Consider the following 25,023-nt stretch of genomic DNA (forward strand, 5'->3'; position numbering starts at 1 on the left):
AAGTGGAAAGGCCATGGTAGTTGCAGAGAGAGCTGAACCTCTAGGTCTAATGGGAACGCCCCCGTTGCTCCTAGAGGCTCATTCGCATATTTTTAAACTATATATTTTTCTCAGCAATGTGGGCACATATGAACCTGGGACCAACACAGATGCCTTCAGCTGCCAAGCGCACATGTAATAGGTCGGCCAGTGTCATAGGTACAAATCTGCTGACAGATGCCCTTTTAAGGACCAGTAACATTAGTAGCAAGTATGCTATCTGATTGATGGGGGAGTGGGGATTGACAACGTGTATAGAAGTCGATTTTACTCCAACCCTGGGAACCTATGTTACACAGGGAGAGACAATCTATGTCTCTCCTTACTTCAGACTGTCAGCATGTCCCCCACTGCTCATGCTCTCCACCAGGCTGGCTGAGATCACATCCCAGATAGCAAGGATAACTTGCCACAAACTTGTGGCAGGGTTAAATTGTAAGTCTTGTTAACTTGCTGCACACATTATCTGGCAAGTTGTACACTTGCAGAGAACTTGCAGCACAAGTTCTAGTTGACACTTTTTCAACTTGCAGCAAATTTGCTTGGCAAGTCTCTAGCAAGAGCATAATAACTTAACGAGAATTTGCAGCAAGTTTGCAAAAGCAAGTTAATCTGGAGACTTGCAAAGCAGACTTGCTACAAGTTTGCAACATACTTGTGAAGCTTGGCAAGTCTGCAATAGCTTAGCAAGTCATTTTCAAAATTGCAGCACAATTATTTGCTATCTCGGATCTGGCTGAATGGGGGGAGGACTGTTTAATCTTAGGATCCGATTGAGCTAGAGCTGTGATCTTGGTCTAGTTTAACAACTTTAAAATAAGACTAGGATCATGATGCTAGCTGCCATAAGACAAAAGATACAGCCTTTAAAAATCGAGTTGGGAGCGAGAGCTGCAAGTTTATGCAGGTCTCATTGGGACCTGTTACGAACAGCAGTAATGGAATAGTTGCATTGAAGTTAGCACCATGATCCTAGTTTGTTTTAACACTTTCAAACAAGACCAAGATTGCAACTCCAGCTTAGTTGGATACTGTAAAGGGGGAATATTAATCACCAATATTTATGCAAATATCAATAATTAATATTCCTAAATGGGAGGAGCCGTCTATTGATGACTCCGCCCATTTATACCTTTATAAACTAATAACACAATACTTTCGCTATGCTTTACACTGATCGCTACGCTAGCTGCATGCGCCTAACTAACTAACTATCGCCAATAACTACACGTTACACAGATAGTTACAAGTAACACAGTATTTATTGCTTACAATACACTACGCACGCAATACACTAACAATACAGCACTAAATATACAATCCTAAACTACACTACACATTCCCATATTCCACCCATAAACTAACTAGACAATTCCCACATACAAGTATATTTAACAATAACCCACCCGTCTGTACTCACTGTCCCTACGGGGTTACAAGAGGGTTAATTACACAATTGTGGCACTGCAGGGGTTAATGCCTGCAGGCCAAGGAACACAGGGAAGAAGGATTGTTTGCAGAGCAGAGGCATGCTCTACAGAGTTTAACCAGGGGAATGCAGGGGTTAACCAAGGCAGGGAATACTGGGGTTAACCAAGGTAAATCAGGAATCAGGGCAACAAGGGGTTTCCAGGGATAATAGGGTCGACAAGGGGTGTACAGGGTAGGGAACCAGGGGATGCAGGGGTAACCCAGGGGTTAAATAGGGAACCAGGGTACCAGGGGGGTATATCAGGGGTGTACCAGGGGTAATGGGGTTGTCAGGGGTAGGTGGTACAGGGATAGGGGATGTGGATGGTTGGTGGGATAGGGGTTAATAGGGGGTGATACTTATGCTCGCGTCCAGGGGTCTGCTCGTTCGTCCTGGGGGGGGGGGGTCCCGATCCTCTCTCCTGAGGAGGGCAGCCTTGAGCGCCGATCGCGCTCTCCTATCTGAAGGGGGGGGGGGTTCCGGTCCGGTCGGCTGCCACGTGGGGGGCCCTGACTCCCGGAGCGCAGGACGCGCTCCTCTTCCAGGTGGGGGCTCAGATGTTCAACTCTGAGTGCAGGGGCCGCCGGATATTTATCCCCGGCGGCCCGCACTCCCGCGCCGTGCACCAGGGGGCGCGCGCCCATCATCCACGTGGGCCGGCGCAGTGATATGATGTCACTGCGCCGGCCCGCACATCGGGGACGCGCTGCACACCAGGCGGGAGAAGCCTTTGATCTCCCGCCTGTGGCACTCTACATTCCGGCCAGCGAGATGTTAATTTCGCTGCGGCGCTGGCGACAATTATATCAAAGGGCTCAGATTCTGTTGAATCTGAGCTCTTTGTTTCCATCAGGATGACCGGACCCTTGTCATTCTGATGCAATTAGCCAGATTGCATCGGTGTGAATGCTTGGGGGACATCCACACCGATGCATCTGGTTTCAGGTGTAGGAGGGGGGGGGGGGGGAATATATATATAATATACATGTGTATTGATGCTTGGGGCACATCCATACACATGTATACATTAATCATACATTCTAAGGGGGATTATATAAGGGGCCACATTCATATATATAAGGGGGCACAGATAAGGGGGCACAAGCCCCTACATTATAAGGGGGCACAAGCCCCTACATTATAAGGGGGCACAAGCCCCTACATTATAAGGGGGCACAAGCCCCTACATTATAAGGGGGCACAAGCCCCTACATATATTAAAGGGGATCACATATATCCCACAGGGGCTACATGAGCCCCTGTGGGCCACTAAGGGCAGATGTGCGCAGATGCTGGGAACATCCGCGCACATCCTCCTATAACGTGATTAATGCATGCATATATATCATAGTGTTTGCATGCATGTATGTATATATATATATGCATGCGTCTCAACCCTTCCTCAACAGATACTGAGATATTATCCATTGTCAGTTTTCAAACAAACCAAGACCATGGCTGTAGCTGAATTGCGGAACAGAAAATAACCCTCATAAGTGCCCCCTCACCCACAACCACATAGCCCAAACACAGTTTGTTCAAAACAGTGTTGTTCTTTCCTGGCTGAATCAATTGTGTTTGGGATTATCAATAGAGGGGGTAGTGTAATGTCAATGAATTGTCAAAACGTATTTTTGTTGTGTCCCTTTTTATCATGGTGGACTCAGTGCCTGACACTAACAGTAAATGTTCTGGGATTTATAGTAAAAGTATCTTTCATGGAGCCAACAGTGTTTGCTGGGCCATCCTCCATTATACAGTGGGATGCGAAAGTTTGGGCAACCTTGTTAATCGTCATGATTTTCCTGTATAAATCGTTGGTTGTTAAGATACAAAATGTCAGTTAAATATATCATATAGGAGACACACAGAGTGATATTTGAGAAGTGAAATGAAGTTTATTGGATTTACAGAAAGTGTGCTATAATTGTTTAAACAAAATTAGGCAGGTGCATAAATTTGGGCACCACAAAAAAGAAATGAAATCAATATTTAGTAGATCCTCCGTTTGCAGAAATTACAGCCTCTAAACGCTTCCTGTAGGTTCCAATGAGAGTCTGGATTCTGGTTGAAGGTATTTTGGACCATTCCTCTTTACAAAACATCTTTAGTTCATTCAGGTTTGATGGCTTCCGAGCATGGACAGCTTTCTTTAAGTCGCACCACAGATTTTCAATTATATTCAGGTCTGGGGACTGAGATGGCCATTCCAGAACGTTGTACTTGTTCCTCTGCATAAATGCCTTAGTGGATTTTGAGCAGTGTTTAGGGTCGTTGTCTTGGTGAAAGATCCAGCCCCGGCGCAGCTTCAGCTTTGTCACTGATTCCTGGACATTGGTCTCCAGAATCTGCTGATACTGAGTGGAATCCATGCGTCCCTCAACTTTGACAAGATTCCCAGTCCCTGCACTGGCCCCACAGCCCCACAGCATGATGGAACCACCACCATATTTTACTGTAGGTAGCAGGTGTTTTTCTTGGAATGTTGTGTTCTTTTTCCTCCATGCATAACGCCCCTTGTTATGGCCAAATTACTCAATTTTAGTTTCATCAGTCCACAGCACCTTATTCCAAAATGAAGCTGGCTTGTCCAAATGTGCTTTAGCCCACCTCAAGCGGCACTTTTTGTGCTGTGGGTGGAGAAAAGGTTTCCTCTGCATCACTCTCGCATACAGCATCTCCTTGTGTAAAGTGCGCCGAATGGTTGAACGATGCACAGTGACTCCATCTGCAGCAAGATCATGTTGTAGGTCTTTGGTGCTGGTCTGTGGGTTGACTCTGACTGTTCTCACCATTCGTCGCTTCTGTCTATCCGAGATTTTTCTTGGTCTGCCACTTTGAGCCTTAACTTGAACTGAGCCTGTGGTCTTCCATTTCCTCAATATGTTCCTAACTGTGGAAACAGACAGCTGAAATCTCTGAGACAGCTTTCTGTATCCTTCCCCTAAACCATGATGGTGAACAATCTTTGTCTTCAGGTCATCAGGTCATTTGAGAGTTGTTTTGAGACCCCCATGTTGCTACTCTTCAGAGAAAATTAAAAAAGGAGGGAAACTTACAATTGACCCCCTTAAATACTCTTTCTCACAATTTGATTCATCTGTGTATGTAGGTCAGGGGTCACTGAGCTTACCAAGCCAATTTGAGTTCCAATAATTAGTTCTAAAGGTTTTGGAATCAATAAAATGACAACAGTGCCCAAATTTATGCACCTGCCTAATTTTGATAAACAATTATAGCACACTTTCTGTAAATCCAATAAACTTCATTTCACTTCTCAAATATCACTGTGTGTGTCTCCTATATGATATATTTAACTGACATTTTTTATCGTAACAACCAACGATTTATACAGGAAAATCATGACGATTAACAAGGTTGCCCAAACTTTCGCATCCCACTGTATGCTGTTGCTTTCCATGCTCTGACCGTGTTTAGTATAGTCTGCAATACAGAACATGCAGAATATATTTAACAGGCTAAATTATAAATATGAAGACATCCTGCTTGGAAGTATGTATGAATTTTTAGATATTCAGGCTCCATGCTTGTCTATACATGAGATATATTTGCAGCACAATCTTTATTTTAAGTGGAGCATCACTATAATGTAGTGCAAATGTATTCTTTGTTCTTCTTGCAGTGAGGGATGTGCGCCTAGGGTTGGCCCTTCCTGTGGAACAAATCCTTCAGAACTCTCTACAGTACTTGGAGACAAGCGGTGAATGGGAGCTCCTTAGAATTGAAGGCAAACCTGATATTCTGAAATTTGGCATTGATGAATGGGATATAATTACATTTTGGGTGAGGATGCTTTTAAAACAAAATGTCAGAAAGAGGAGTGCTTTGAATATAAAAATGCTAATGTTTACTGGATTCCAAACAAAATGCTAAATTTAACAAGCCTATTCCCCCATTGTGTATTCTTGTGTGATACAATATTCTATATTTGTTTGCTGTTGTAGTGTTTTATTCTATTTGTCAACCGAAACTATTTTTTTTTTCTAGAATGATTTTCTTTTAAAATATATGTTATTTTCCTAAAATAAAATATTACAGGGGTTGTTTGGTTAAGTGTTTTCCGAGATTTTTATACTGATGACCTATTTTTATAAGACACTGGCGCTCCTGAGAGCTGTCTTCTCGCAGCTCACCCAGCACAGCGCCATACATTGTATAGTGGCTGTGCTTGGTATCGCATTCAGCTGCTCCTAGGCCACGTGATATTTAAACGTGTTGTCACTGGCCTAGGAAAAGAAGACAGAAGGCATCGGCGCTCACAGGAACGCCGGTGCCTTCTCAAACAGCTGATTGGCGGTGGTCCGATCAGATATTGATGACCAATCCTGAGGATAGGTCTTCAGTATAAAAATCTCAGAAAACCCCTTTAACAAAATGCTTAATTAAATACTAATAGGGATTTCTGAGGGTCGTCATCTACACTCCTCAATATTGAAATCGCAACTGAAAAAAGATAGAATAAGATTGCAAATCGAGAAATTTTCAAGCACTTAGCTTCAATCTGTGGTATTGGGGGGGGGGGGGGCAGAAAAGCTAGATTAAAAGCAAAGTTTTTAGCCACATGAAACCTTAGACTTCGAAACAACTTGTACAGGATAATTGTGCGATGCCTTCTGTTCATCGATGTGCCAGTTATCACCACTTGTCACAAACTGAGAAGGACAGAATCCTTGAGAGACCTTGGTTTATTGCTCTGGCAGATCGCTATGTGCCTAGATGGAGATATCAGCACTCTTCAACATTGTGTGTCCTGATGATTGGGAAAACAAAGATGAGCCGCTGAACGGACTGATTGTTTGATTAGAAGAATGGTGCGTAGTCATCCATTCTGTACGACAAATTAAACTGTACGTCATATCCCGAGGCGAGGGCAGCAAAATATGCCTAGTATTTGCAATACGAGCCAGATGTCTGGCTACAGGTGTTCCATTGACCTCATGCCACTACTCGTTCCATTGACCTCATGCCACTACTCTCAAAGGCTATAATGGTCCCGGTTTTGTCTTGAATGTAATGATAGCCAAAGATTGGTCTGAAGATCACGTGGGCAATCCCATGAAGAGACCTTCACAAGGGAACATCACATGGTCCTACTCCCAGGATTCTGGTGTGACATGGAATAATTTACAGTAGACTGACCCCTTTGGTCTTCATTTCAGATACAGTAAGAGCTCGGCGCTACATTGATTTGGTCATTGAACCAGTGGTACAGCCATTTCTCCAAAGTGTCCCATGAGCTGTTTTTCAACAGGACGTCAGGCTGCATGTTGCTTCTGCTACTGTGAGCAACCTGCTTGGCTGAAACTTGCAACCATGGCATGTAGCGTCTCCAGACTTGTCTACCATCAAGCATATCTGGGACGTCATAGGTCGGCAACTGCAAAAAGGAGCTGCCAGCAGATCTTGATTCATGTGCACAAGTGCATTCAGCGTGGCAGAACATTCATCAGAAAACCCTTAATACCCTCAGTGATAGCATGCCAAGGCCTGTAAGGGTGTGTATTTATATACGTGGCCTCATACTCCATACTGAATAAATAAAGATGTTTTGAATATTTTTTTGTCCATTTTTTATCATTTGCATATAATTAACATATTATTATTATTTATTATTAAAGCGCCATTCATTCCATAGCGATGTACATATGATAAGCGGTGCACATACATAATACAGACAATTGCACTAATCATAAACAAGACGAGTTACAAACTGGTACAGAAGGAGAGAGGGCCCTGACCGTGAGGGCTTACAATCTACATGGTATGGGAGAAGGACACAGTAAGTGTGGGTGAAGTTGGTCATGGCGGTATGGAGGCAGCAGGGTCACTGGTTGTAGGCTTGTCTGAAGAGGTGGGTTTTCAGGTTTCTTTTGAAGGATTCCACTGTAGGTGAGAGTCTGATATGTTGGGGTAGCGAGTTCCAGAGTATGGGGGATGCACGGGAGAAATCTTGGAGTCGATTGTGGGAAGAGGCGATGAGAGAAGAGGAGAGAAGGATGTCTTGTGAGGATCGGAGAGTGCGGGTGGGGGGTATCGGGAAAGTAGTTCAGAGATGTAGGGAGGGGACAGGTTATGGACGGCCTTGTATGTATTTGTTAGTACTTTGAAGTATATTCGCTGGGCAATGGGGAGCCAGTGAAGGGATTGGCAGAGGGGAGAGGCAGAGGAGTAATAGGGTGAGAGGTGGATTAGTCGGGCAACTGAGTTGAGGGTAGATTGGAGGGGTGCGAGAGTGCTAGATGGAAGGCCACATAGAAGAGTGTTGCAGTAGTCTAGGCGGCAGATGATGAGGGCATGTACAAGCATTTCCGCAGATTCAAAGTTAGGGAAAGCACGGATGCGGGAGGTGGTGGAAAGTGCTTGGATGTGCGGTCTCAAGGAGAGGGCAGAATCCAAGGTCACTCCAAGGCAGCGGACTTGGTTGACCAGGGAGAGTGTGCAGCCATTGATCGTGATAGATAGGTCTGTTGGGGGGGTTGAGCAAGATGGGGGAAAGAGGATGAATTCTGTTTTATCCATGTTAAGTTTTAGAAAGCGAGAGGAGAAGAAGGATGATATAGAATATAGACATTGTGGGATTCTGGATAGTAAGGTGATGATGTCTGGACCAGAGAGGTAGATTTGTGTGTCGTCAGCGTAGGAGTAATACTGAAAACCATGGGACTCTATGAGCTGTCCCAGGCCAAAAGTGTAGATAGAGAAGAGCAGGGGTCCTAGGACAGAGCCTTGCGGGACACCAACAGAGAGGGAATGAGACGAGGAGGTGGTGTGGGAGTGGGAGACGCTAAACGTCCGGTCTGTGAGGTATGATGTGATCCAGGAGAGGGCCAGGTCAGTGATGCCAAGAGATGAGAGAGTTTGCAACAGAAGGGAGTGGTCAACAGTGTCGAAGGCAGAGGACAGGTCAAGGAGAAGGAGGACAGAGTATTGTTTCTTGGTTTTGGCTGTCAGTAGGTCATTGGTGAGGGCAGTCTCAGTCGAATGGTGGGGTCGGAAGCCAGATTGTAGGCGGTTAAAGAGGGAGCAGGAGGAAAGGTGAGAGGACAGTTCAGAATGGACATGTTGTTCAAGTAGCTTTGAGGCATACGGAAGAAGTGATATGGGGCGATAACTGGACAAGGAAGATGGGTCAAGTGAAGGCTTTTTGAGGATGGGTGTATTGGTAGCGTGTTTAAAAGCAGAGGGGAAGATACCAGAGGTTAGTAATAGGTTGAAGAGATGAGTTAGGGCTGGGATAAACACTGTGGTGAGGTTAGGGATGAGGTGGGATGGGATTGGGTCAAGTGCACAGGTGGTGAGATGTGATCTGGAAAGTAGAGTGGAGACTTTTACTTCTGTAATGGTGGAGAAGCGGGTTTTGGGAGAAGAGGACCGAGCAGTTGTGTAGAGGGTCTGTGGGGACTGTGTAGCGAAGCTTTCTCTGATGTTGACTATCTTTTGTTTGAAATATTTGGCAAAGTCCTCAGCTGAGAAGAGAGGAGACGGGGGGGGGGGGGGGCGCTGGGGGATGGAGAAGGGAGTTAAAAGTGTTAAAAAGTTGTTTAGGGCTGTTATTGTTCCTGTGATTTCCATAATTTCACAACTTTTCTTCTTGGTATTGTAATATCAATGTTGAGGAGTGTATTAGCCACAGCACAGAGCAGCTACCTGCTCTGGAGAAACTAGAAAGTCCATGCTTTACATGGACAGTCCATTTATTTCAACCCCTTTTCAGGAAGAATGAGGAAAAAACATGTGGCTATGAAGCAAATACTTGGAGTAAGTGCCACATATTTGATCACTGTATTTGTAACGTCATAGATTTTACAAATATACAGCAGCATGTGGGCAACCAGCACAAATGGAATTTAATGGTTCATTACAGTATACGTTATGATTGTTCACCATGCAAGAAGACTGCAGTGGAATAAGAAGGATATATCAGATGTGAATCCTAATATTTTACCCCCTAAAATCAAATAATTAATCTAATTCTGCCAGTGCATTGTTCAGTAGCCTCTGATTACATCAGGTTGTTTTATAAAAGGGGTACAATATATACAGTACAGACCAAAAGTTTGGACACACCTTCTCATTCAAAGAGTTTTCTTTATTTTCATGACTGAAGGCATCAAAACTATGAATTAACACATGTGGAATTATATACATAACAAACAAGTGTGAAACAACTGAAAATATGTCATATTCTAGGTTCTTCAAAGTAGCCACCTTTTGCTTTGATTACTGCTTTGCACACTCTTGGCATTCTCTTGATGAGCTTCAAGAGGTAGTCCCCTGAAATGGTCTTCCAACAGTCTTGAAGGAGTTCCCAGAGATGCTTAGCACTTGTTGGCCCTTTTGCCTTCACTCTGCGGTCCAGCTAACCCCAAACCATCTCGATTGGGTTTAGGTCCGGTGACTGTGGAGGCCAGGTCATCTGGCGCAGCACCCCATCACTCTCCTTCATGGTCAAATAGCCCTTACTTTCAAAGTTTTCCCAATTTTTCGGCTGACTGACTGACCTTCATTTCTTAAAGTAATGATGGCCACTCGTTTTTCTTTACTTAGCTGCTTTTTTCTTGCCATAATACAAATTCTAACAGTCTATTCAGTAGGACTATCAGCTGTGTATCCACCTGACTTCTCCTCAATGCCACTGATGGTCCCAACCCCATTTATAAGGCAAGAAATCCCACTTATTAAACCTGACAGGGCACACCTGTGAAGTGAAAACCATTTCAGGGGACTACCGCTTGAAGCTCATCAAGAGAATGCCAAGAGTGTGCAAAGCAGTAATCAAAGCAAAGCTGGCTACTTTGAAGAACCTAGAATATGACATATTTTCTGTTGTTTCACACTTGTTTGTTATGTATATAATTCCACATGTGTTAATTCATAGTTTTGATGCCTTCAGTGTGAATCTACAATTTTGATAGTCATGAAAATAAAGAAAACTCTTTGAATGAGAAGGTGTGTCCAAACTTTTGGTCTGTACTGTGTATATATATATATATATATATATATATATATATATATATATATATATAGAGAGAGAGAAATACTCATAAAGAAAATGCATATATTTAGTTCCCCCCTTGCTCGGACACAGGCCTCCTACCCAGTTAAGCCAGTACTCTCTGCTCTGCACTGATGAGGGGCAATCACCCCGAAACAGCTGTCTGCAGATGAGATGCTGGCTTATTTAATATCCAAGTCATGTCTCAAGGCTTATTTTAAGAGCTAAATATTGACTTATAGGATAGCTGCCTTACATCTGGTGGCATTAGAGGCAAAGCTTGTTAAGAGCTCATTTGCATTTCTTCCCTCCCTTTTAACTAATAGAAATTGTCGTCCTGTAAATATTTGAGAATTGTCACGCTCAGATTCTGATCCTATCTGCCCCATACAGGTAGTGATCAGACGTCGTTCTGTCCTCTATGTGGTGAATCTACTTATCCCTAGTGCCTTCCTGATGCTGATTGACATACTGAGCTTCTTCCTTCCACCACACAGTACTGACCGTGCATCATTCAAGATGACCTTGCTTTTGGGATACACTGTGTTCTTACTTATAATGAATGACTTACTACCAAGCACAGCCAATGGGACTCCACTGATCGGTGAGCATCTTGCTATTTCTTCTAAATACTGGATATCTGTATAGTCGCATACCAAATATGTGGTTGCTCTAAGCTGTAATCCACTTGGTGTCCTATTGGGGTGAAGAGTCTAACAGATCCCCTTTACCCACACAAGTAACTATGCATTGTGCTGCAGGAAGATTCACAGGTCGCTGTTCCCAGAACAGTCATAGACTAGAAGCAGTAGTGCTGATGCAGAAGTAGCATAGTCAAAATCAGAGACAAGTGTCTTCAGCAGGAGGACGGTCAGGATGCAACAGGCGAGAGAACTAGATGGGAATGTAGTCAAAAGTGTAGCCAAGGGTACGAGCTAGGGGCATAACATCAGGTACCAGACAAGGTAGGCGCCAGGTCAGTAACAAGGCCAAGGTCAAGTTCTACACCATCGTCAGAAACAAGAATCTGGAAAGGAATGAACTTCAATTATCAGGCAATACATGGCAGGACTATTCCCCTATAAACAGCCAGATCTGATGTCATCTTTGGGCGCTGATTGCCTTGTAACCTGATACCGCTGTGCAGCCAGACAAGGCAAGAGACTGAACAGGAGGAGAAGAAGCATCTGGATGTCCAGATACCAGACATGACCATAACAATATCTGCTTGAGACCACAAGTGTTATATTTCTGCTTTTATTTTCCTGTAATGTAGACATAACCTGCAATTTCCCTTTGATCCCTATCTACGGTAAAGTTTTCAGTCTCATTTCCCTATCTTTTGCATATGCGCACAGACATACTACAGTCAATTTCCGAGGAACCATATTGATTTAAACAAATATATTACTGTGCTATATGTTTCATGTATTTTGCATCTATTTGAATAATATCACATTACAGATTATACTTATTTTACTACATTTTACATACTTCTAATATCAAGACTATGGTATACTCATTTTATGTTTTACAGGCATTTACTTCTCAGTCTGCCTTGCACTATTAGTACTCAGTTTATTGGAAACAGTAATAATCACCCATGTGCTGCATCGTGGGACTCTGCAGAGCGGCTTTGTGCCTTACTGGGTCAGAAGATTTGTCCTGGGTTTTCTAGCCCAGCTGATATGTTACAGTGACCCAAATGTTAATAATGGTATCACATCTTCCAATGAACATGTTCTGCCTCCAACTAATGAAAATCCAGCAAGACAGCCGCCACCCAGCTCCTGCCATGAAAAAGTTGTCAACACAGGTAATATCTATGTTTCCAGAAACACAACCGTCACTTTAGGTACAATTTGATGTTCAGATAAATGTGCTGGCAATGATACAATTAAATATTGCTTCTTGGTAGATAACTATATTGTAACAAGCCTGGAAGAAAACAGTTCCCATTTAATGACAGCAAGCAGGGGAAACCCATGATAAATTGATACAAAATGGAAAATTGCCCCAAAAATCTATTTAAAGAGCATTCCCACCATCAAAAAATCATAGTTCAGCCATTATATTTTATATACTGTGGTAATGTGAACAGTGCTGGAAGGTGTGTTGTCCCACTTCAGGTACCTCAGATGGGTGAGACAGATAAAATCCAGAGAGTGGCAGTAGTCTCAGCAAAGCATAGTTTGCTGAGACATTTTTGTATACATTTTCTGGGCTGGATTTTACTTGGACTGGTGGCTAGGCTTGGTAGAGGGAGTTGCCAGTCCACACCCTTCCAGTACGGGTTTTCCTTTCTACCTGAAGTGATCGCAGGTGAGGCCTGCTGTAATCAGGCTGGCATAAAGTGCCTCAGAGTAGGTCAGTCTGGGAACAGATACGCTGTGAGATACAGAGACCCAGAGCAGAGGCTCTGTGCGTGGTCTCAGCTCGCCAGGCTGAGAGACCAGGGCATTGTGACAGCCCGAAGTTTGGGGAATGCCGTGACGCCGGGATTCAAGGGTCACAAGGCCGGAGTCGGGAGGACTGTTGGGCCACACTTCCCCATACAGGTACGGGACTGATTACAGCTAGAGAGGCTGGGGAACTACGGGCTGAGAAAAAGCCGCATATGGGTTCCGTGTGTGAACAGGGTTCTGTAGCTGAGTCAGGGCCACGTTAACAGGTGTAGTGAGAGTGCAGCCGGGCAGGTATTTGTTTTGATGTATGTGGGAACCTCATCACACCCAGTGATTATTAACTGGACTGTTCTGTTCCTGGAGCCTCCCTGACAAAGCAGTGCTTCTGTGCATGGTGCCATCAGCCATGGCGCACAGATGCGCTCACATGGTGGGCCTGGCGGTGCTGCTGAATCTCTCAGATACCTCATCTAGCTTTAGTTTTTTTGCTACTTATGATTTCATTTTCATATGACGCAGGCTGTGTCTAAGAGCGAACAAGTTACTATCTCAGGCCCCCTATTCCATTTACACTCTCGTGCCTTGATTCCACTCCTCTCCTTCTCTAGAGAATCCTCTCCAGTCTACTAACCAGGGGCGCTGCTAGGTTAAAACATTCGGGGCCTGGGCTCCTGATGTTTTGTCACAGGCCCCGAATGTCCTGCCTGCCAGCTAGATACAACTGTATTGCACAGGACGGCAATACAATTGAATCTAATGCAGTGGAAGAGCTGAAGGACCTGTAGTGACATCACAGGTCTTGTGACCAGTAAAACAGGCAGTGGTTGAGAAGGACCTGCGGTGATGTCACCATCACGTGACCAGTGCAGGAGAGGACAGCAGTGAAGAGGAGAAGTCCTGGGGGAAGAAGCTGTGGTGATGTCTGCTACATGAGGAGAGGTAAGTGAAGGGAGAGGCAGAGCAATGCTGGGAGTTAAGGTTATTTAACTGGGACTGTATGTTAGGGCTGAAGGGAGGGATGTTATTTACATGAAACTGTGTGTTGGAGGTGGCTGGGGAGGGGGCCATGTTATTTACATGGGACTGTATGTTGATAGTGGCTGTAGGAGGGAGTGATGTTATTTACATGGGACTGAATGTTGAGGGGGCGATATTATTTACATAGTACTGTATGTTGAAGATGGCTGGTGGGGGAAAATGATGTTATTTACATGGGACTAAATGTTGAGGGGGTGATGTTTACATGGGATTGCATGTTGGAGGGGGTGACTTTATTTACTTGGGACTGTAAGTTGAAGCGGCTGGGGAGGAGGTGATGTTATTTACATGGGACTGTATATTGGAGGGGGCTGGAGAGATGGTATGATGTTATTTACATGGGATTCTATGACAGAGAGAAGGAAATAGTGCTATTTACATGGGACTGTATGTTGGAGGGGCTGAAGGGAGGGGTGTGATGTTACTTACATGGGACTGTATGGTGGAGGGAGGAATATAACTACTGGGGCACTGCAAATCCAGGGGACATTAAGCGTTCCTATTACTGACGAGCAGGACGTTGTCGGGAAGGAATAGTCCCTTCTTGACAATCTCCTACTCCATTGGGACATGTAAACCAACCTTAAACCAGTTGTCATCCAGGCAGCCCCTCTGAATTGAGCATTTAGCGGTCTTTAGTGCTGCCCTAGCCTGTAAAAAAAGCCAGGGCAGCGCTAAAGCCTGCACATTAGTGCCAGTGATGTCACCGGGAACATTGCTAAGTGGAAGCCTTCACCTAACATTGTAAAAATATAAAAGAAAAGCGCAGGGCAAGGATGAGCATGCTCCAATGCTTCACTCAGAGGGGCTGCCTGGGTGAAGAAGGGGATATGCCCGGGTTCAGCTCTGAACCCGGACAGCCCATTTACGAGAATATATGAGATATTCTTGTCATAAACATCATGTGAACAAATCTCCTCCTTGCTCCCCGACGTCAGAAAGCTAGAGAGCTGTAATCTTGCGATGTGCGAGCTAGCGCATGCGCAGTTCCTTCCCTGAGACTAATGCCAGCACAGGGAAGGAACACTCTAGCTTTCTGACGTCGGGGAGCAAGGAGGAGATTCTGAGGATGCGGGGCGGTGCTGGGCTCCTTCACACTGGACTCATCTCAGGGACAGGACTCATCTCAGGTTAATTTACATATGTATCAAATCGGTTTCTTTACACAATAAAAGCACACAGAGCTATAGGGACTGGGTATTGCGGATGTGCTAGCGGCCATCTAGGAACCCATGTCCTCAGCTCTATACACCAAATCCCGGTGACAGGTTCCCTTTAACCGCCTCCGGACCGCCTAACACACGGATGCGTCCTGGAGGCGGTCGATTCATTCCTCCTGGACGTATCCGTGCGTCATCTCACGAGACGCGAGATTTCTTGTGAACGCGCGCGCACACAGGCGCCCGCGTTCACAGGATCGGAAGGTAAGCGAGTGGATCTGCAGCCTGCCAGCGGCGATCGTTCGCTGGCAGGCTGTAGATGCGATTTTTTTAACCCCTAACAGGTATATTAGACGCTGTTTTGATAACAGCGTCTAATATACCTGCTACCTGGTCCTCTGGTGGTCCCTTTTGCTTGGATCGACCACCAGAGGACACAGGCAGCTCTGTAATAAGTAGCACCAAGCACCACACTACACTACCCATTCCCCCGTCACTTATTAACCCCTTATGAACCCCTGATCACCCCATATAGACTCCCTGATCACCCCCCTGACATTGATCACCCTCCTGTCATTGATCACTCCCCTGTAAGGCTCCATTCAGACGTCCGTATGTTTTTTACGGATCCACGGATACATGGATCGGATCCGCAAAACACATACGGACGTCTGAATGGAGCCTTACAGGGGGGTGATCAATGACAGGGGGGTGATCACCCCATATAGACTCCCTGATCACCCCCCTGTCATTGATCACCCCCCTGTAAGGCTCCATTCAGACGTCCGTATGTTTTTTACGGATCCACGGATACATGGATCAGATCCGCAAAACACATACAGACGTCTGAATGGAGCCTTACAGAGGGGTGATCACCTCATATAGACTCCCTGATCACCCCCCTGTCATTGATCACCCCCCTGTAAGGCTCCATTCAGACGTCCGTATGTTTTTTTATGGATTCACGGATCGGATCCGCAAAACACATACGGACGTCTTAATGGAGCCTTACAGGGGGGTGAGCAATGACTGGAGGGGTGATCACCCCATATAGACTCCCTGATCACCCCCTGTCATTGATCACCCCCCTGTAAGGCTACATTCAGACGTCCGTATGTTTTTTACGGATCCACGGATTGGATCCGCAAAACACATACGGACGTCTGAATGGAGCCTTACAGGGGGTGATCAATGACAGGGGGGTGATCACCCCATATAGACTCCCTGATCACCCCCCTGTCATTGATCACCCCCCTGTCATTGATAACCCCCCTGTAAGGCTCCATTCAGACGTCCGTATGTTTTTTACGGATCCACGGATACATGGATCGGATCCGCAAAACACATACGGACGTCTGAATGGAGCCTTTCAAGGGGGTGATCATTTCATATAGACTCCCTGATCACCCCCCCTGTCATTGATCTCCCCCCTGTCATTGATCACCCCCTGTCATTGATCACCCCCCTGTAAGGCTCCATTCAGATGTCCGTATGTTTTTTACGGATCCACGGATACATGGATCGGATCCGCAAAACACATACGGACGTCTGAATGGAGCCATACAGGGGGGTGATCAATGACAGGGGGGTGATCACCCCATATAGACTCCCTGATCACCCCCCTGTCATTGATCACCCCCCTGTAAGGCTCCATTCAGATATTTTTTTGGCACAAGTTAGCGGAAATTTTTTTTCTTACAAAGTCTCATATTCCACTAACTTGTGTAAAAAAATAAAATCTCACATGAACTCCCCATACCCCTCACGGAATCCAAATGCTTAAAAATTGTTAGACATTTATATTCCAGACTTCTTCTCACGCTTTAGGGCCCCTAAAATGCCAGGGCAGAATAAATACCCCACATGTAACCCCATTTCGGAAAGAAGACACCCCAAGGTATTCCGTGAGGGGCATATTGAGTCCATGAAAGATTGAAATTTTTGTCCCAAGTTAGCGGAAAGGGAGACTTTGTGAGAAAAAACAAAAAAAAATCTATTTCCGCTAACTTGTGCCAAATAAAAAAAATTCTATGAACTCGCCATGCCCCTCATTGAATACCTTGGGGTGTCTTCTTTCCAAAATGGGGTCACATGTGGGGTATTTATACTGCCCTGGCATTTTAGGGGCCCTAAAGCGTGAGAAGAAGTCTGGGATCCAAATGTCTAAAAATGCCCTCATAAAAGGAATTTGGGCCCCTTTGCGCATCTAGGCCGCAAAAAAGTGTCACACATGTGGTATCTCCGTACTCAGGAGAAGTTGGGCAATGTGTTTTCGGGTGTCATTTTACATATACCCATACTGGGTGAGATAAATATCTTGGTCAAATGCCAACTTTGTATAAAAAAATGGGAAAAGTTGTCTTTTGCCGAGATATTTCTCTCACCCAGCATGGGTATATGTAAAAAGACACCCCAAATCACATTGCCCTACTTCTTCTGAGTACGGCGATACCAGATGTGTGACACTTTTCTGCAGCCTAGGTGGGCAAATGGGCTCACATTCCAAAGAGCACCTTTTGGATTTCACAGGGCATTTTTTACAGATTTTGATTTCAAACTACTTCTCACGCATTCGGGCCCCTAAAATGCCAGGGCAGTATAACTACCCTACAAGTGACCCCATTTTGGAAAGAAGACACCCCAAGATATTCCGTGAGGGGCATGGCGAGTTCCTAGAATTTTTTATTTTTTGTCACAAGTTAGCGGAAAATGCTGATTGTTTTCTTTTTTTTTTTTTCTTACAAAGTCTCATATTCCACTAACTTGTGACAAAAAATAAAAACTTCCATGAACTCACTATGCCCATCACGAAATACCTTTAGGTGTCTTCTTTCCAAAATGGGGTCACTTGTGGGGTAGTTATACTGCCCTGGCATTCTAGGGGCCCAAATGTGTGGTAAGTAGTTTGAAATCAAAATGTGTAAAAAATTACCTGTGAAATCCTAAAGGTGCTCTTTGGAATGTGGGCCCCTTTGCCCACCTAGGCTGCAAAAAAGTGTCACACATCTGGTATCGCCGTACTCAGGAGAAGTAGGGCAATGTGTTTTGGGATGTCATTTTACATATACCCATGCTGGGTGAGATAAATATCTCGACAAAAGACAACTTTCCCCATTTTTTTTATACAAAGTTGGCATTTGACCGAGATATTTCTCTCACCCAGCATGGGTATATGTAAAATGACACCCCAAAACACATTGCCCAACTTCTCCTGAGTACGGTGATACCAGATGTGTGACACTTTTTTGCAGCCTAGGTGGGCAAAGGGGCCCACATTCCAAAGAGCACCTTTAGGATTTCTCAGGTCATTTTTTACACATTTTGATTTCAAACTACTTACCACAAATTAGGGCCCCTAGAATGCCAGGGCAGTATAACTACCCCACAAGTGACCCCATTTTGGAAAGAAGACACCCCAAGGTATTTCATGATCGGCATAGTGAGTTCATGGAAGTTTTTATTTTTTGTCACAAGTTAGTGGAATATGAGACTTTGTAAGGAAAAAAAATTATAAAAATCATCATATTCCGCTAACTTGTGACAAAAAATAAAAAGTTCTATGAACTTACTATGCCCATCAGCGAATACCTTAGGGTGTATACTTTCCGAAATGGGGTCATTTGTGGGGTGTTTGTACTGTCTGGGCATTGTAGAACCTCAGGAAACATGACAGGTGCTCAGAAAGTCAGAGCTGCTTCAAAAAGCGGAAATTCTAATTTTTGTACCATAGTTTGTAAACGCTATAACTTTTACCCAAACCATTTTTTTTTACCCAAACATTTTTTTTTATCAAAGACATGTAGAACAATAAATTTAGAGAAAAATTTATATATGGATGTCGTTTTTTTTGAAAAATTTTACAACTGAAAGTGAAAAATGTCATTTCTTTAGAAAAATTTCGTTAAATTTTGATTAATAACAAAAAAAAGTAAAAATGTCAGCAGCAATGAAATACCACCAAATGAAATCTCTATTAGTGAGAAGAAAAGGAGGTAAAATTCATTTGGGTGGTAAGTTGCATGACCGAGCAATAAACGGTGAAAGTAGTGTAGTGCAGAAGTGTAAAAAGTGGCCTGGTCATTAAGGGTGTTTAAGCTTGGGGGGCTAAAGTGGTTAAAAGACCTAGAAACCTAGGTCCATATATTTATATATTCACCCTAGTCAGCTATATATATTCTAGTGTTGTCTTGATGCTGATATCAGATACACAAATATTCAGAAATAATAAGGTAGGCAATATAGGGACCTTATATAGGGACTCTTGCTATTTAAAGAGGACCTTTCACTTGTAAAAACATTGTGAACTAAGTATGCTGACATATAGAGCGGCGCCCGGGGATCTCACTGCACTTACTATTATTCCCGGGCGCCGCTCCGTTCTCCCGTTATGCCCTCCGGTACCTTTTGCTCTTTAAGTTATAGTAGGCGGGTCTTCCCTTGTCCTGTGGGCGTCTCCTTCTCCTAGGCTGTAGCGCTGGCCAATCGCAGCGCACAACTCACAGCCTGGGAGAAAAAAACCTCCCAGGCTGTGAGCTGTGTGCTGTGATTGGCCAGCGCTGCAGCCTAGGAGAAGGAGACGCCCACAGGACAAGGGAAGACCCGCCTACTATAACTTAAAGAGCAAAGGTACCGGAGGGCATAACGGGAGAACGGAGCGGCGCCCGGGAATAATAGTAAGTGCAGTGAGATCCCCGGGCGCCGCTCTATATGTCAGCATACTTAGTTCACAATGTTTTTACAAGTGAAAGGTCCTCTTTAACCTGGGACTTACCCACGATACTTGTCTGCACCATCCAGCAGTACTTGTGAGTAATTGCATTTTGCATTATGGTGTGATGCTAATGCACTTATATTTCTTTTGTCTTACCAAGTTTTTATTCCAGTACAGGAGGGACTTGGTTATCTACTTTCACTGGATCCTCATGTTATGTATCCTTATCAAGTGCCTCACTATATATCTGTGCAACCAGCTTCCCTCATTATAGTTGTTTTTTTTTCTTTATTTTGGTATCTGTTACCCTATATTTTACTTCATTTGGTTTAGCCTATCTAGGCCTCTACTTTTTCCCACACGACCCCCTGAGGAATGCTGTGTCTCGGGGGAAACGCGTTGGGTTATAATGGGAACATCTATCAATTAGGCTCCATTCACATGTCCGCAAATGGGTCCGCATCCGTTCCGCAATTTTGCGGAACGGGTGCGGACCCATTCATTTTCTATGGGGACGGAATGGATGCGGACAGCTCACAGTGTGCTGTCCGCATCCGCAGCTCCGCAAAAGATAGAACATGTCCTATTCTTGTCTGCAGCTTGCGGACAAGAATAGGCATTTCTATAGGGGTGCCGGGCGGGTGTGTTGCGGGTCCGCAACACACCACGGACGTTTGAATAGAGCCTTAGGGTGTATTAGGGTACTGTAGGGTAGGAACGAGGACGGAGGGTCCCCACCATCAGGGGATACCTCCGGGCTGAGGGACAAGCAGGGCTAAACTGGGAAAAGATATCCCCTTCCCAAGAGTCCCTATTTTGCCTACCTTATTATTTCTGAATATTTGTGTGTCTGAAATCAGCATAAAGACAACACGAGATTGTATATCGCTGACTAGGGTGAATATATATATATATATATATATATATATATACAGTACAGACCAAAAGTTTGGACACACCTTCTCATTCAAAGAGTTTTCTTTATTTTCATGACTATGAAAATTGTAGATTCACACTGAAGGCATCAAAACTATGAATTAACACATGTGGAATTATATACATAACAAACAAGTGTAAAACAACTGAAAATATGTAATATTCTAGGTTCTTCAAAGTAGCCACCTTTTGCTTTGATTACTGCTTTGCACACTCTTGGCATTCTCTTGATGAGCTTCAAGAGGTAGTCCCCTGAAATGGTTTTCACTTCACAGGTGTGCCCTGTCAGGTTTAATAAGTGGGATTTCTTGCCTTATAAATGGGGTTGGGACCATCAGTTGCGTTGAGGAGAAGTCAGGTGGATACACAGCTGATAGTCCTACTGAATAGACTGTTAGAATTTGTATTATGGCAAGAAAAAAGCAGCTAAGTAAAGAAAAACGAGTGGCCATCATTACTTTAAGAAATGAAGGTCAGTCAGTCAGCCGAAAAATTGAGAAAACTTTGAAAGTAAGGGCTATTTGACCATGAAGGAGAGTGATGGGGTGCTGCGCCAGATGACCTGGCCTCCACAGTCACCGGACCTGAACCCAATCGAGATGGTTTGGGTGAGCTGGACCGTAGAGTGAAGGCAAAAGGGCCAACAAGTGCTAAGCATCTCTGGGAACTCCTTCAAGACTGTTGGAAGACCATTTCAGGGGACTACCTCTTGAAGCTCATCAAGAGAATGCCAAAAGTGTGCAAAGCAGTAATCAAAGCAAAAGGTGGCTACTTTGAAGAACCTAGAATATGACATATTTTCAGTTGTTTCATACTTGTTTGTTATGTATATAATTCCACATGTGTTAATTCATAGTTTTGATGCCTTCATAGTCATGAAAATAAAGAAAACTCTTTGAATTAGAAGTTGTGTCCAAATTATATATACACTGCTCAAAAAAATAAAGGGAACACAAAAATAACACATCCTAGATCTGAGTTAATTAAATATTCTTCTGAAATACTTTGTTCTTTACATAGTTGAATGTGCTGACAACAAAATCACAAAAAAAAAAAAAATGGAAATAAAATTTTTTAACCCATGGAGGTCTGGATTTGGAGTCACCCTCAAAATTAAAGTGGAAAAACACACTACAGGCTGATCCAACTTTGATGTAATGTCCTTAAAACAAGTCAAAATGAGGCTCAGTATTGTGTGTGGCCTCCACGTGCCTGTGTGACCTCCCTACAACGCCTGTGCATGCTCCTGATGAGGTGGCGGACGTTCTCCTGAGGGATCTCCTCCCAGACCTGGACTAAAGCATCTGCCAACTCCTGGACAGTCTGTGGTGCAACGTGACGTTGGTGGAAAGAGCGAGACGTGATGTCCCAGATGTGCTCAATTGGATTCAGGTCTGGGGAACGGGCGGGCCAGTCCATAGCATCAATGCCTTCGTCTTGCAGGAACTGCTGACACACTCCAGCCACATGAGGTCTAGCATTGTCTTGCATTAGGAGGAACCCAGGGCCAACCGCACCAGCATATGGTCTCACAAGGGGTCTGAGGATCTCATCTCGGTACCTAATGGCAGTCAGGCTACATCTGGCGAGCACATGGAGGGCTGTGCGGCCCTCCAAAGAAATGCCACCCCACACCATTACTGACCTAATGCCAAACCGGTCATGCTGCAGGATGTTGCAGGCAGCAGAACGTTCTCCACGGCGTCTCCAGACTCTGTCACGTCTGTCACATGTGCTCAGTGTGAACCTGCTTTCATCTGTGTAGAGCACAGGGCACCAGTGGCGAATTTGCCAATCTTGGTGTTTTCTGGCAAATGCCAAACGTCCTGCACGGTGTTGGGCTGTAAGCACAACCCCCACCTGTGGACGTCGGGCCCTAATATCACCCTCATGGAGTCTGTTTCTGACCGTTTGAGCAGACACATGCACATTTGTGGCCTGCTGGAGGTCATTTTGCAGGGCTCTGGCAGTGCTCCTCCTGTTCCTCCTTGCACAAAGGCGGAGGTAGCGGTCCTGCTGCTGGGTTGTTGCCCTCCTACGGCCTCCTCCACGTCTCCTGATGTACTGGCCTGTCTCCTGGTAGCGCCTCCATGCTCTGGACACTACGCTGACAGACACAGCAAACCTTCTTGCCACAGCTCGCATTGATGTGCCATCCTGGATAAGCTGCACTACCTGAGCCACTTGTGTGGGTTGTAGACTCCGTCTCATGCTACCACTAGAGTGAAAGCACCGGCAGCCTTCAAAAGTGACCAAAACATCAGCCAGGAAGCATAGGAACTGAGAAGTGGTCAGGTCACCACCTGCAGAACCACTCCTTTATTGGGGGTGTCTTGCTAATTGCCTATAATTTCCACCTGTTGTCTATCCCATTTGCACAACAGCATGTGAAATTGATTGTCACTCAGTGTTGCTTCCTAAGTGGACAGTTTGATTTCACAGAAGTGTGATTGACTTGGAGTTACATTGTGTTGTTTAAGTGTTCCCTTTATTTTTTTGAGCAGTGTATATAGATATATCTGGACCTAGGTTTCTAGGTCTTTTAAGTGACTTTAATAAAGACTGAGGGTTTTAATTTTGGGACGTAAGTAGAACAGGATTGAAGTGAGACAATCCCTTCAAGGATTACAGATGGGGAAAAAAAAGATATTGTTTGATCTATAAATAAAACAACCAGTCTTTATGTTCAGCCTGATCTGTTTCATCTCTGGCTCTGTCATATGTATAAGCACCATTAGCTGTTAATAAGGCAAGAGAACAGATTGTTCATTTATTCTTAGTAATAAGAATTTACAACCGCTAATGGAAATACTTAGATTTTTAAAGAACATAAAAAACATTTCCCAGCAATTCTCAATACCTAAAGAACTGAGCATACTAGGGAGGGGAAGGTCAGACTACAGGAAGAATGAGAAGGTCACAAAATAAATCATGCAGGACTGGGTAAACGTAAGCACAAGAAGAGATACCAGTTATGTGACACCTCTGTACTGAGAAGAAGGAGTAGATATTACCCCTTATAAGAGTGATGCTTTCAAGGTTGGTTTCACACAGTCTATTTTGTTTGTTTTTTTATTTGCCTTTTTTACTGCATTTTTTTAATGCTTTCTTATGCATACATCCTGTATATTACTTAAAGTCTATAGAGAATTATGACATTCAATACAGACAAAGCATTTTTGCATGCTATTTTTTTTGCATTGCATTTGTGCATTTTTGACACTTTTGACAAAACGCAGGGTCAGGTGTTTTCCCCTTAGACCCACTGTATATTGTTGAAAAAAATGCCTGTATTAAATTTTACAATGACAAAATAAAAAATGTTTAAACTATCTATAGAGATAAAAAAAACTGAATTGTTCCTAATCATATATGAGCCAGCCTACATCTACTGAAGATCTGTGGTTAGTTCTCGAAGATGTTTGGAACAACCTTCCTGCCGAGTTCCTTCAAAAACTGTAAATGTACCTAGAAGAACTGATGCTGGTTTGAAGGCAAAGGGTAGTCACCCCAAGTATTGATCCGATAAACATCTCTTTACATACATATCTCTTGTTCATTCTCTTTGCATTGTGTTAATTGATAAAAAAAAAATATTAACACTATTTTTGAAAGCGTTCTAACTACAGATGTATATCTGTATTCTTTTAGAGCTAAAGGAGTTTGTCCCACCTGTCCTGGAGATACTTCCCCCAGAGGCCTTGTGTCCTGGTGCAGAGAGACAACTCGCTCTTATTAGCCAAAACTTGCGTATGGTGAGAGAAATGTTGGAGAGTAGGAACCAGCTACGTGCACAGGAAGAAGAGTGGATTCAAGTCGGCTACATCCTCGACTCATTGTTGTATCGTCTATACCTGATCTTCATTGGATCATATGCTATTATAATCATTAGTGTGTGGTGCGTTTGGTACAACATGTAGACTGATGAGGGAAGCATTGGACTGGGCTTTCTTGGTTCCACCAGAAGAAATGATTCTGATGGTCCACCCTTCATCTATACAGAATCAACCCATAAGAGATAGACCATAATGACTACAAATTGAGTTGTCTAATCTGCTGAACTTTTAGATCCTGGATTTGCATCTGAAGATGCAACATATGACATACAAAATAAAAATGTACTTATGTTGAAAATCGAATGAACCTTTTTCTGGAGCTTATGAAAAACCTATACATAGTGAATGGTGGTGTTTAATATGAGCATGAACATTTGGAGTACACTTTTGGGACTGTTAATGAGAAACAAC

The 25,023-nt window shown here is 44.0% G+C and overlaps 1 protein-coding gene across 1 annotated transcript in view; it reads left to right on the forward strand.

Moving 5' to 3' along the window:
• Nucleotides 1-24,696, forward strand: part of LOC120999148 (5-hydroxytryptamine receptor 3A-like) — a 61,292-nt gene extending 36,596 nt beyond the window's left edge. The window contains exons 6-9 of the mRNA XM_040430021.1: nucleotides 5,154-5,314; nucleotides 10,920-11,130; nucleotides 12,064-12,342; nucleotides 24,428-24,696. Of these exons, the coding sequence (XP_040285955.1) occupies nucleotides 5,154-5,314; nucleotides 10,920-11,130; nucleotides 12,064-12,342; nucleotides 24,428-24,696 (920 nt within the window). The remainder of the gene's footprint in view (nucleotides 1-5,153; nucleotides 5,315-10,919; nucleotides 11,131-12,063; nucleotides 12,343-24,427) is intronic.
• Nucleotides 24,697-25,023: the final 327 nt, after the last annotated feature.

The sequence above is a fragment of the Bufo bufo genome, chromosome 4 (assembly GCF_905171765.1).
Source record: "Bufo bufo chromosome 4, aBufBuf1.1, whole genome shotgun sequence".
In the NCBI taxonomy this organism is placed as follows: Eukaryota; Metazoa; Chordata; class Amphibia; order Anura; family Bufonidae; genus Bufo; species Bufo bufo.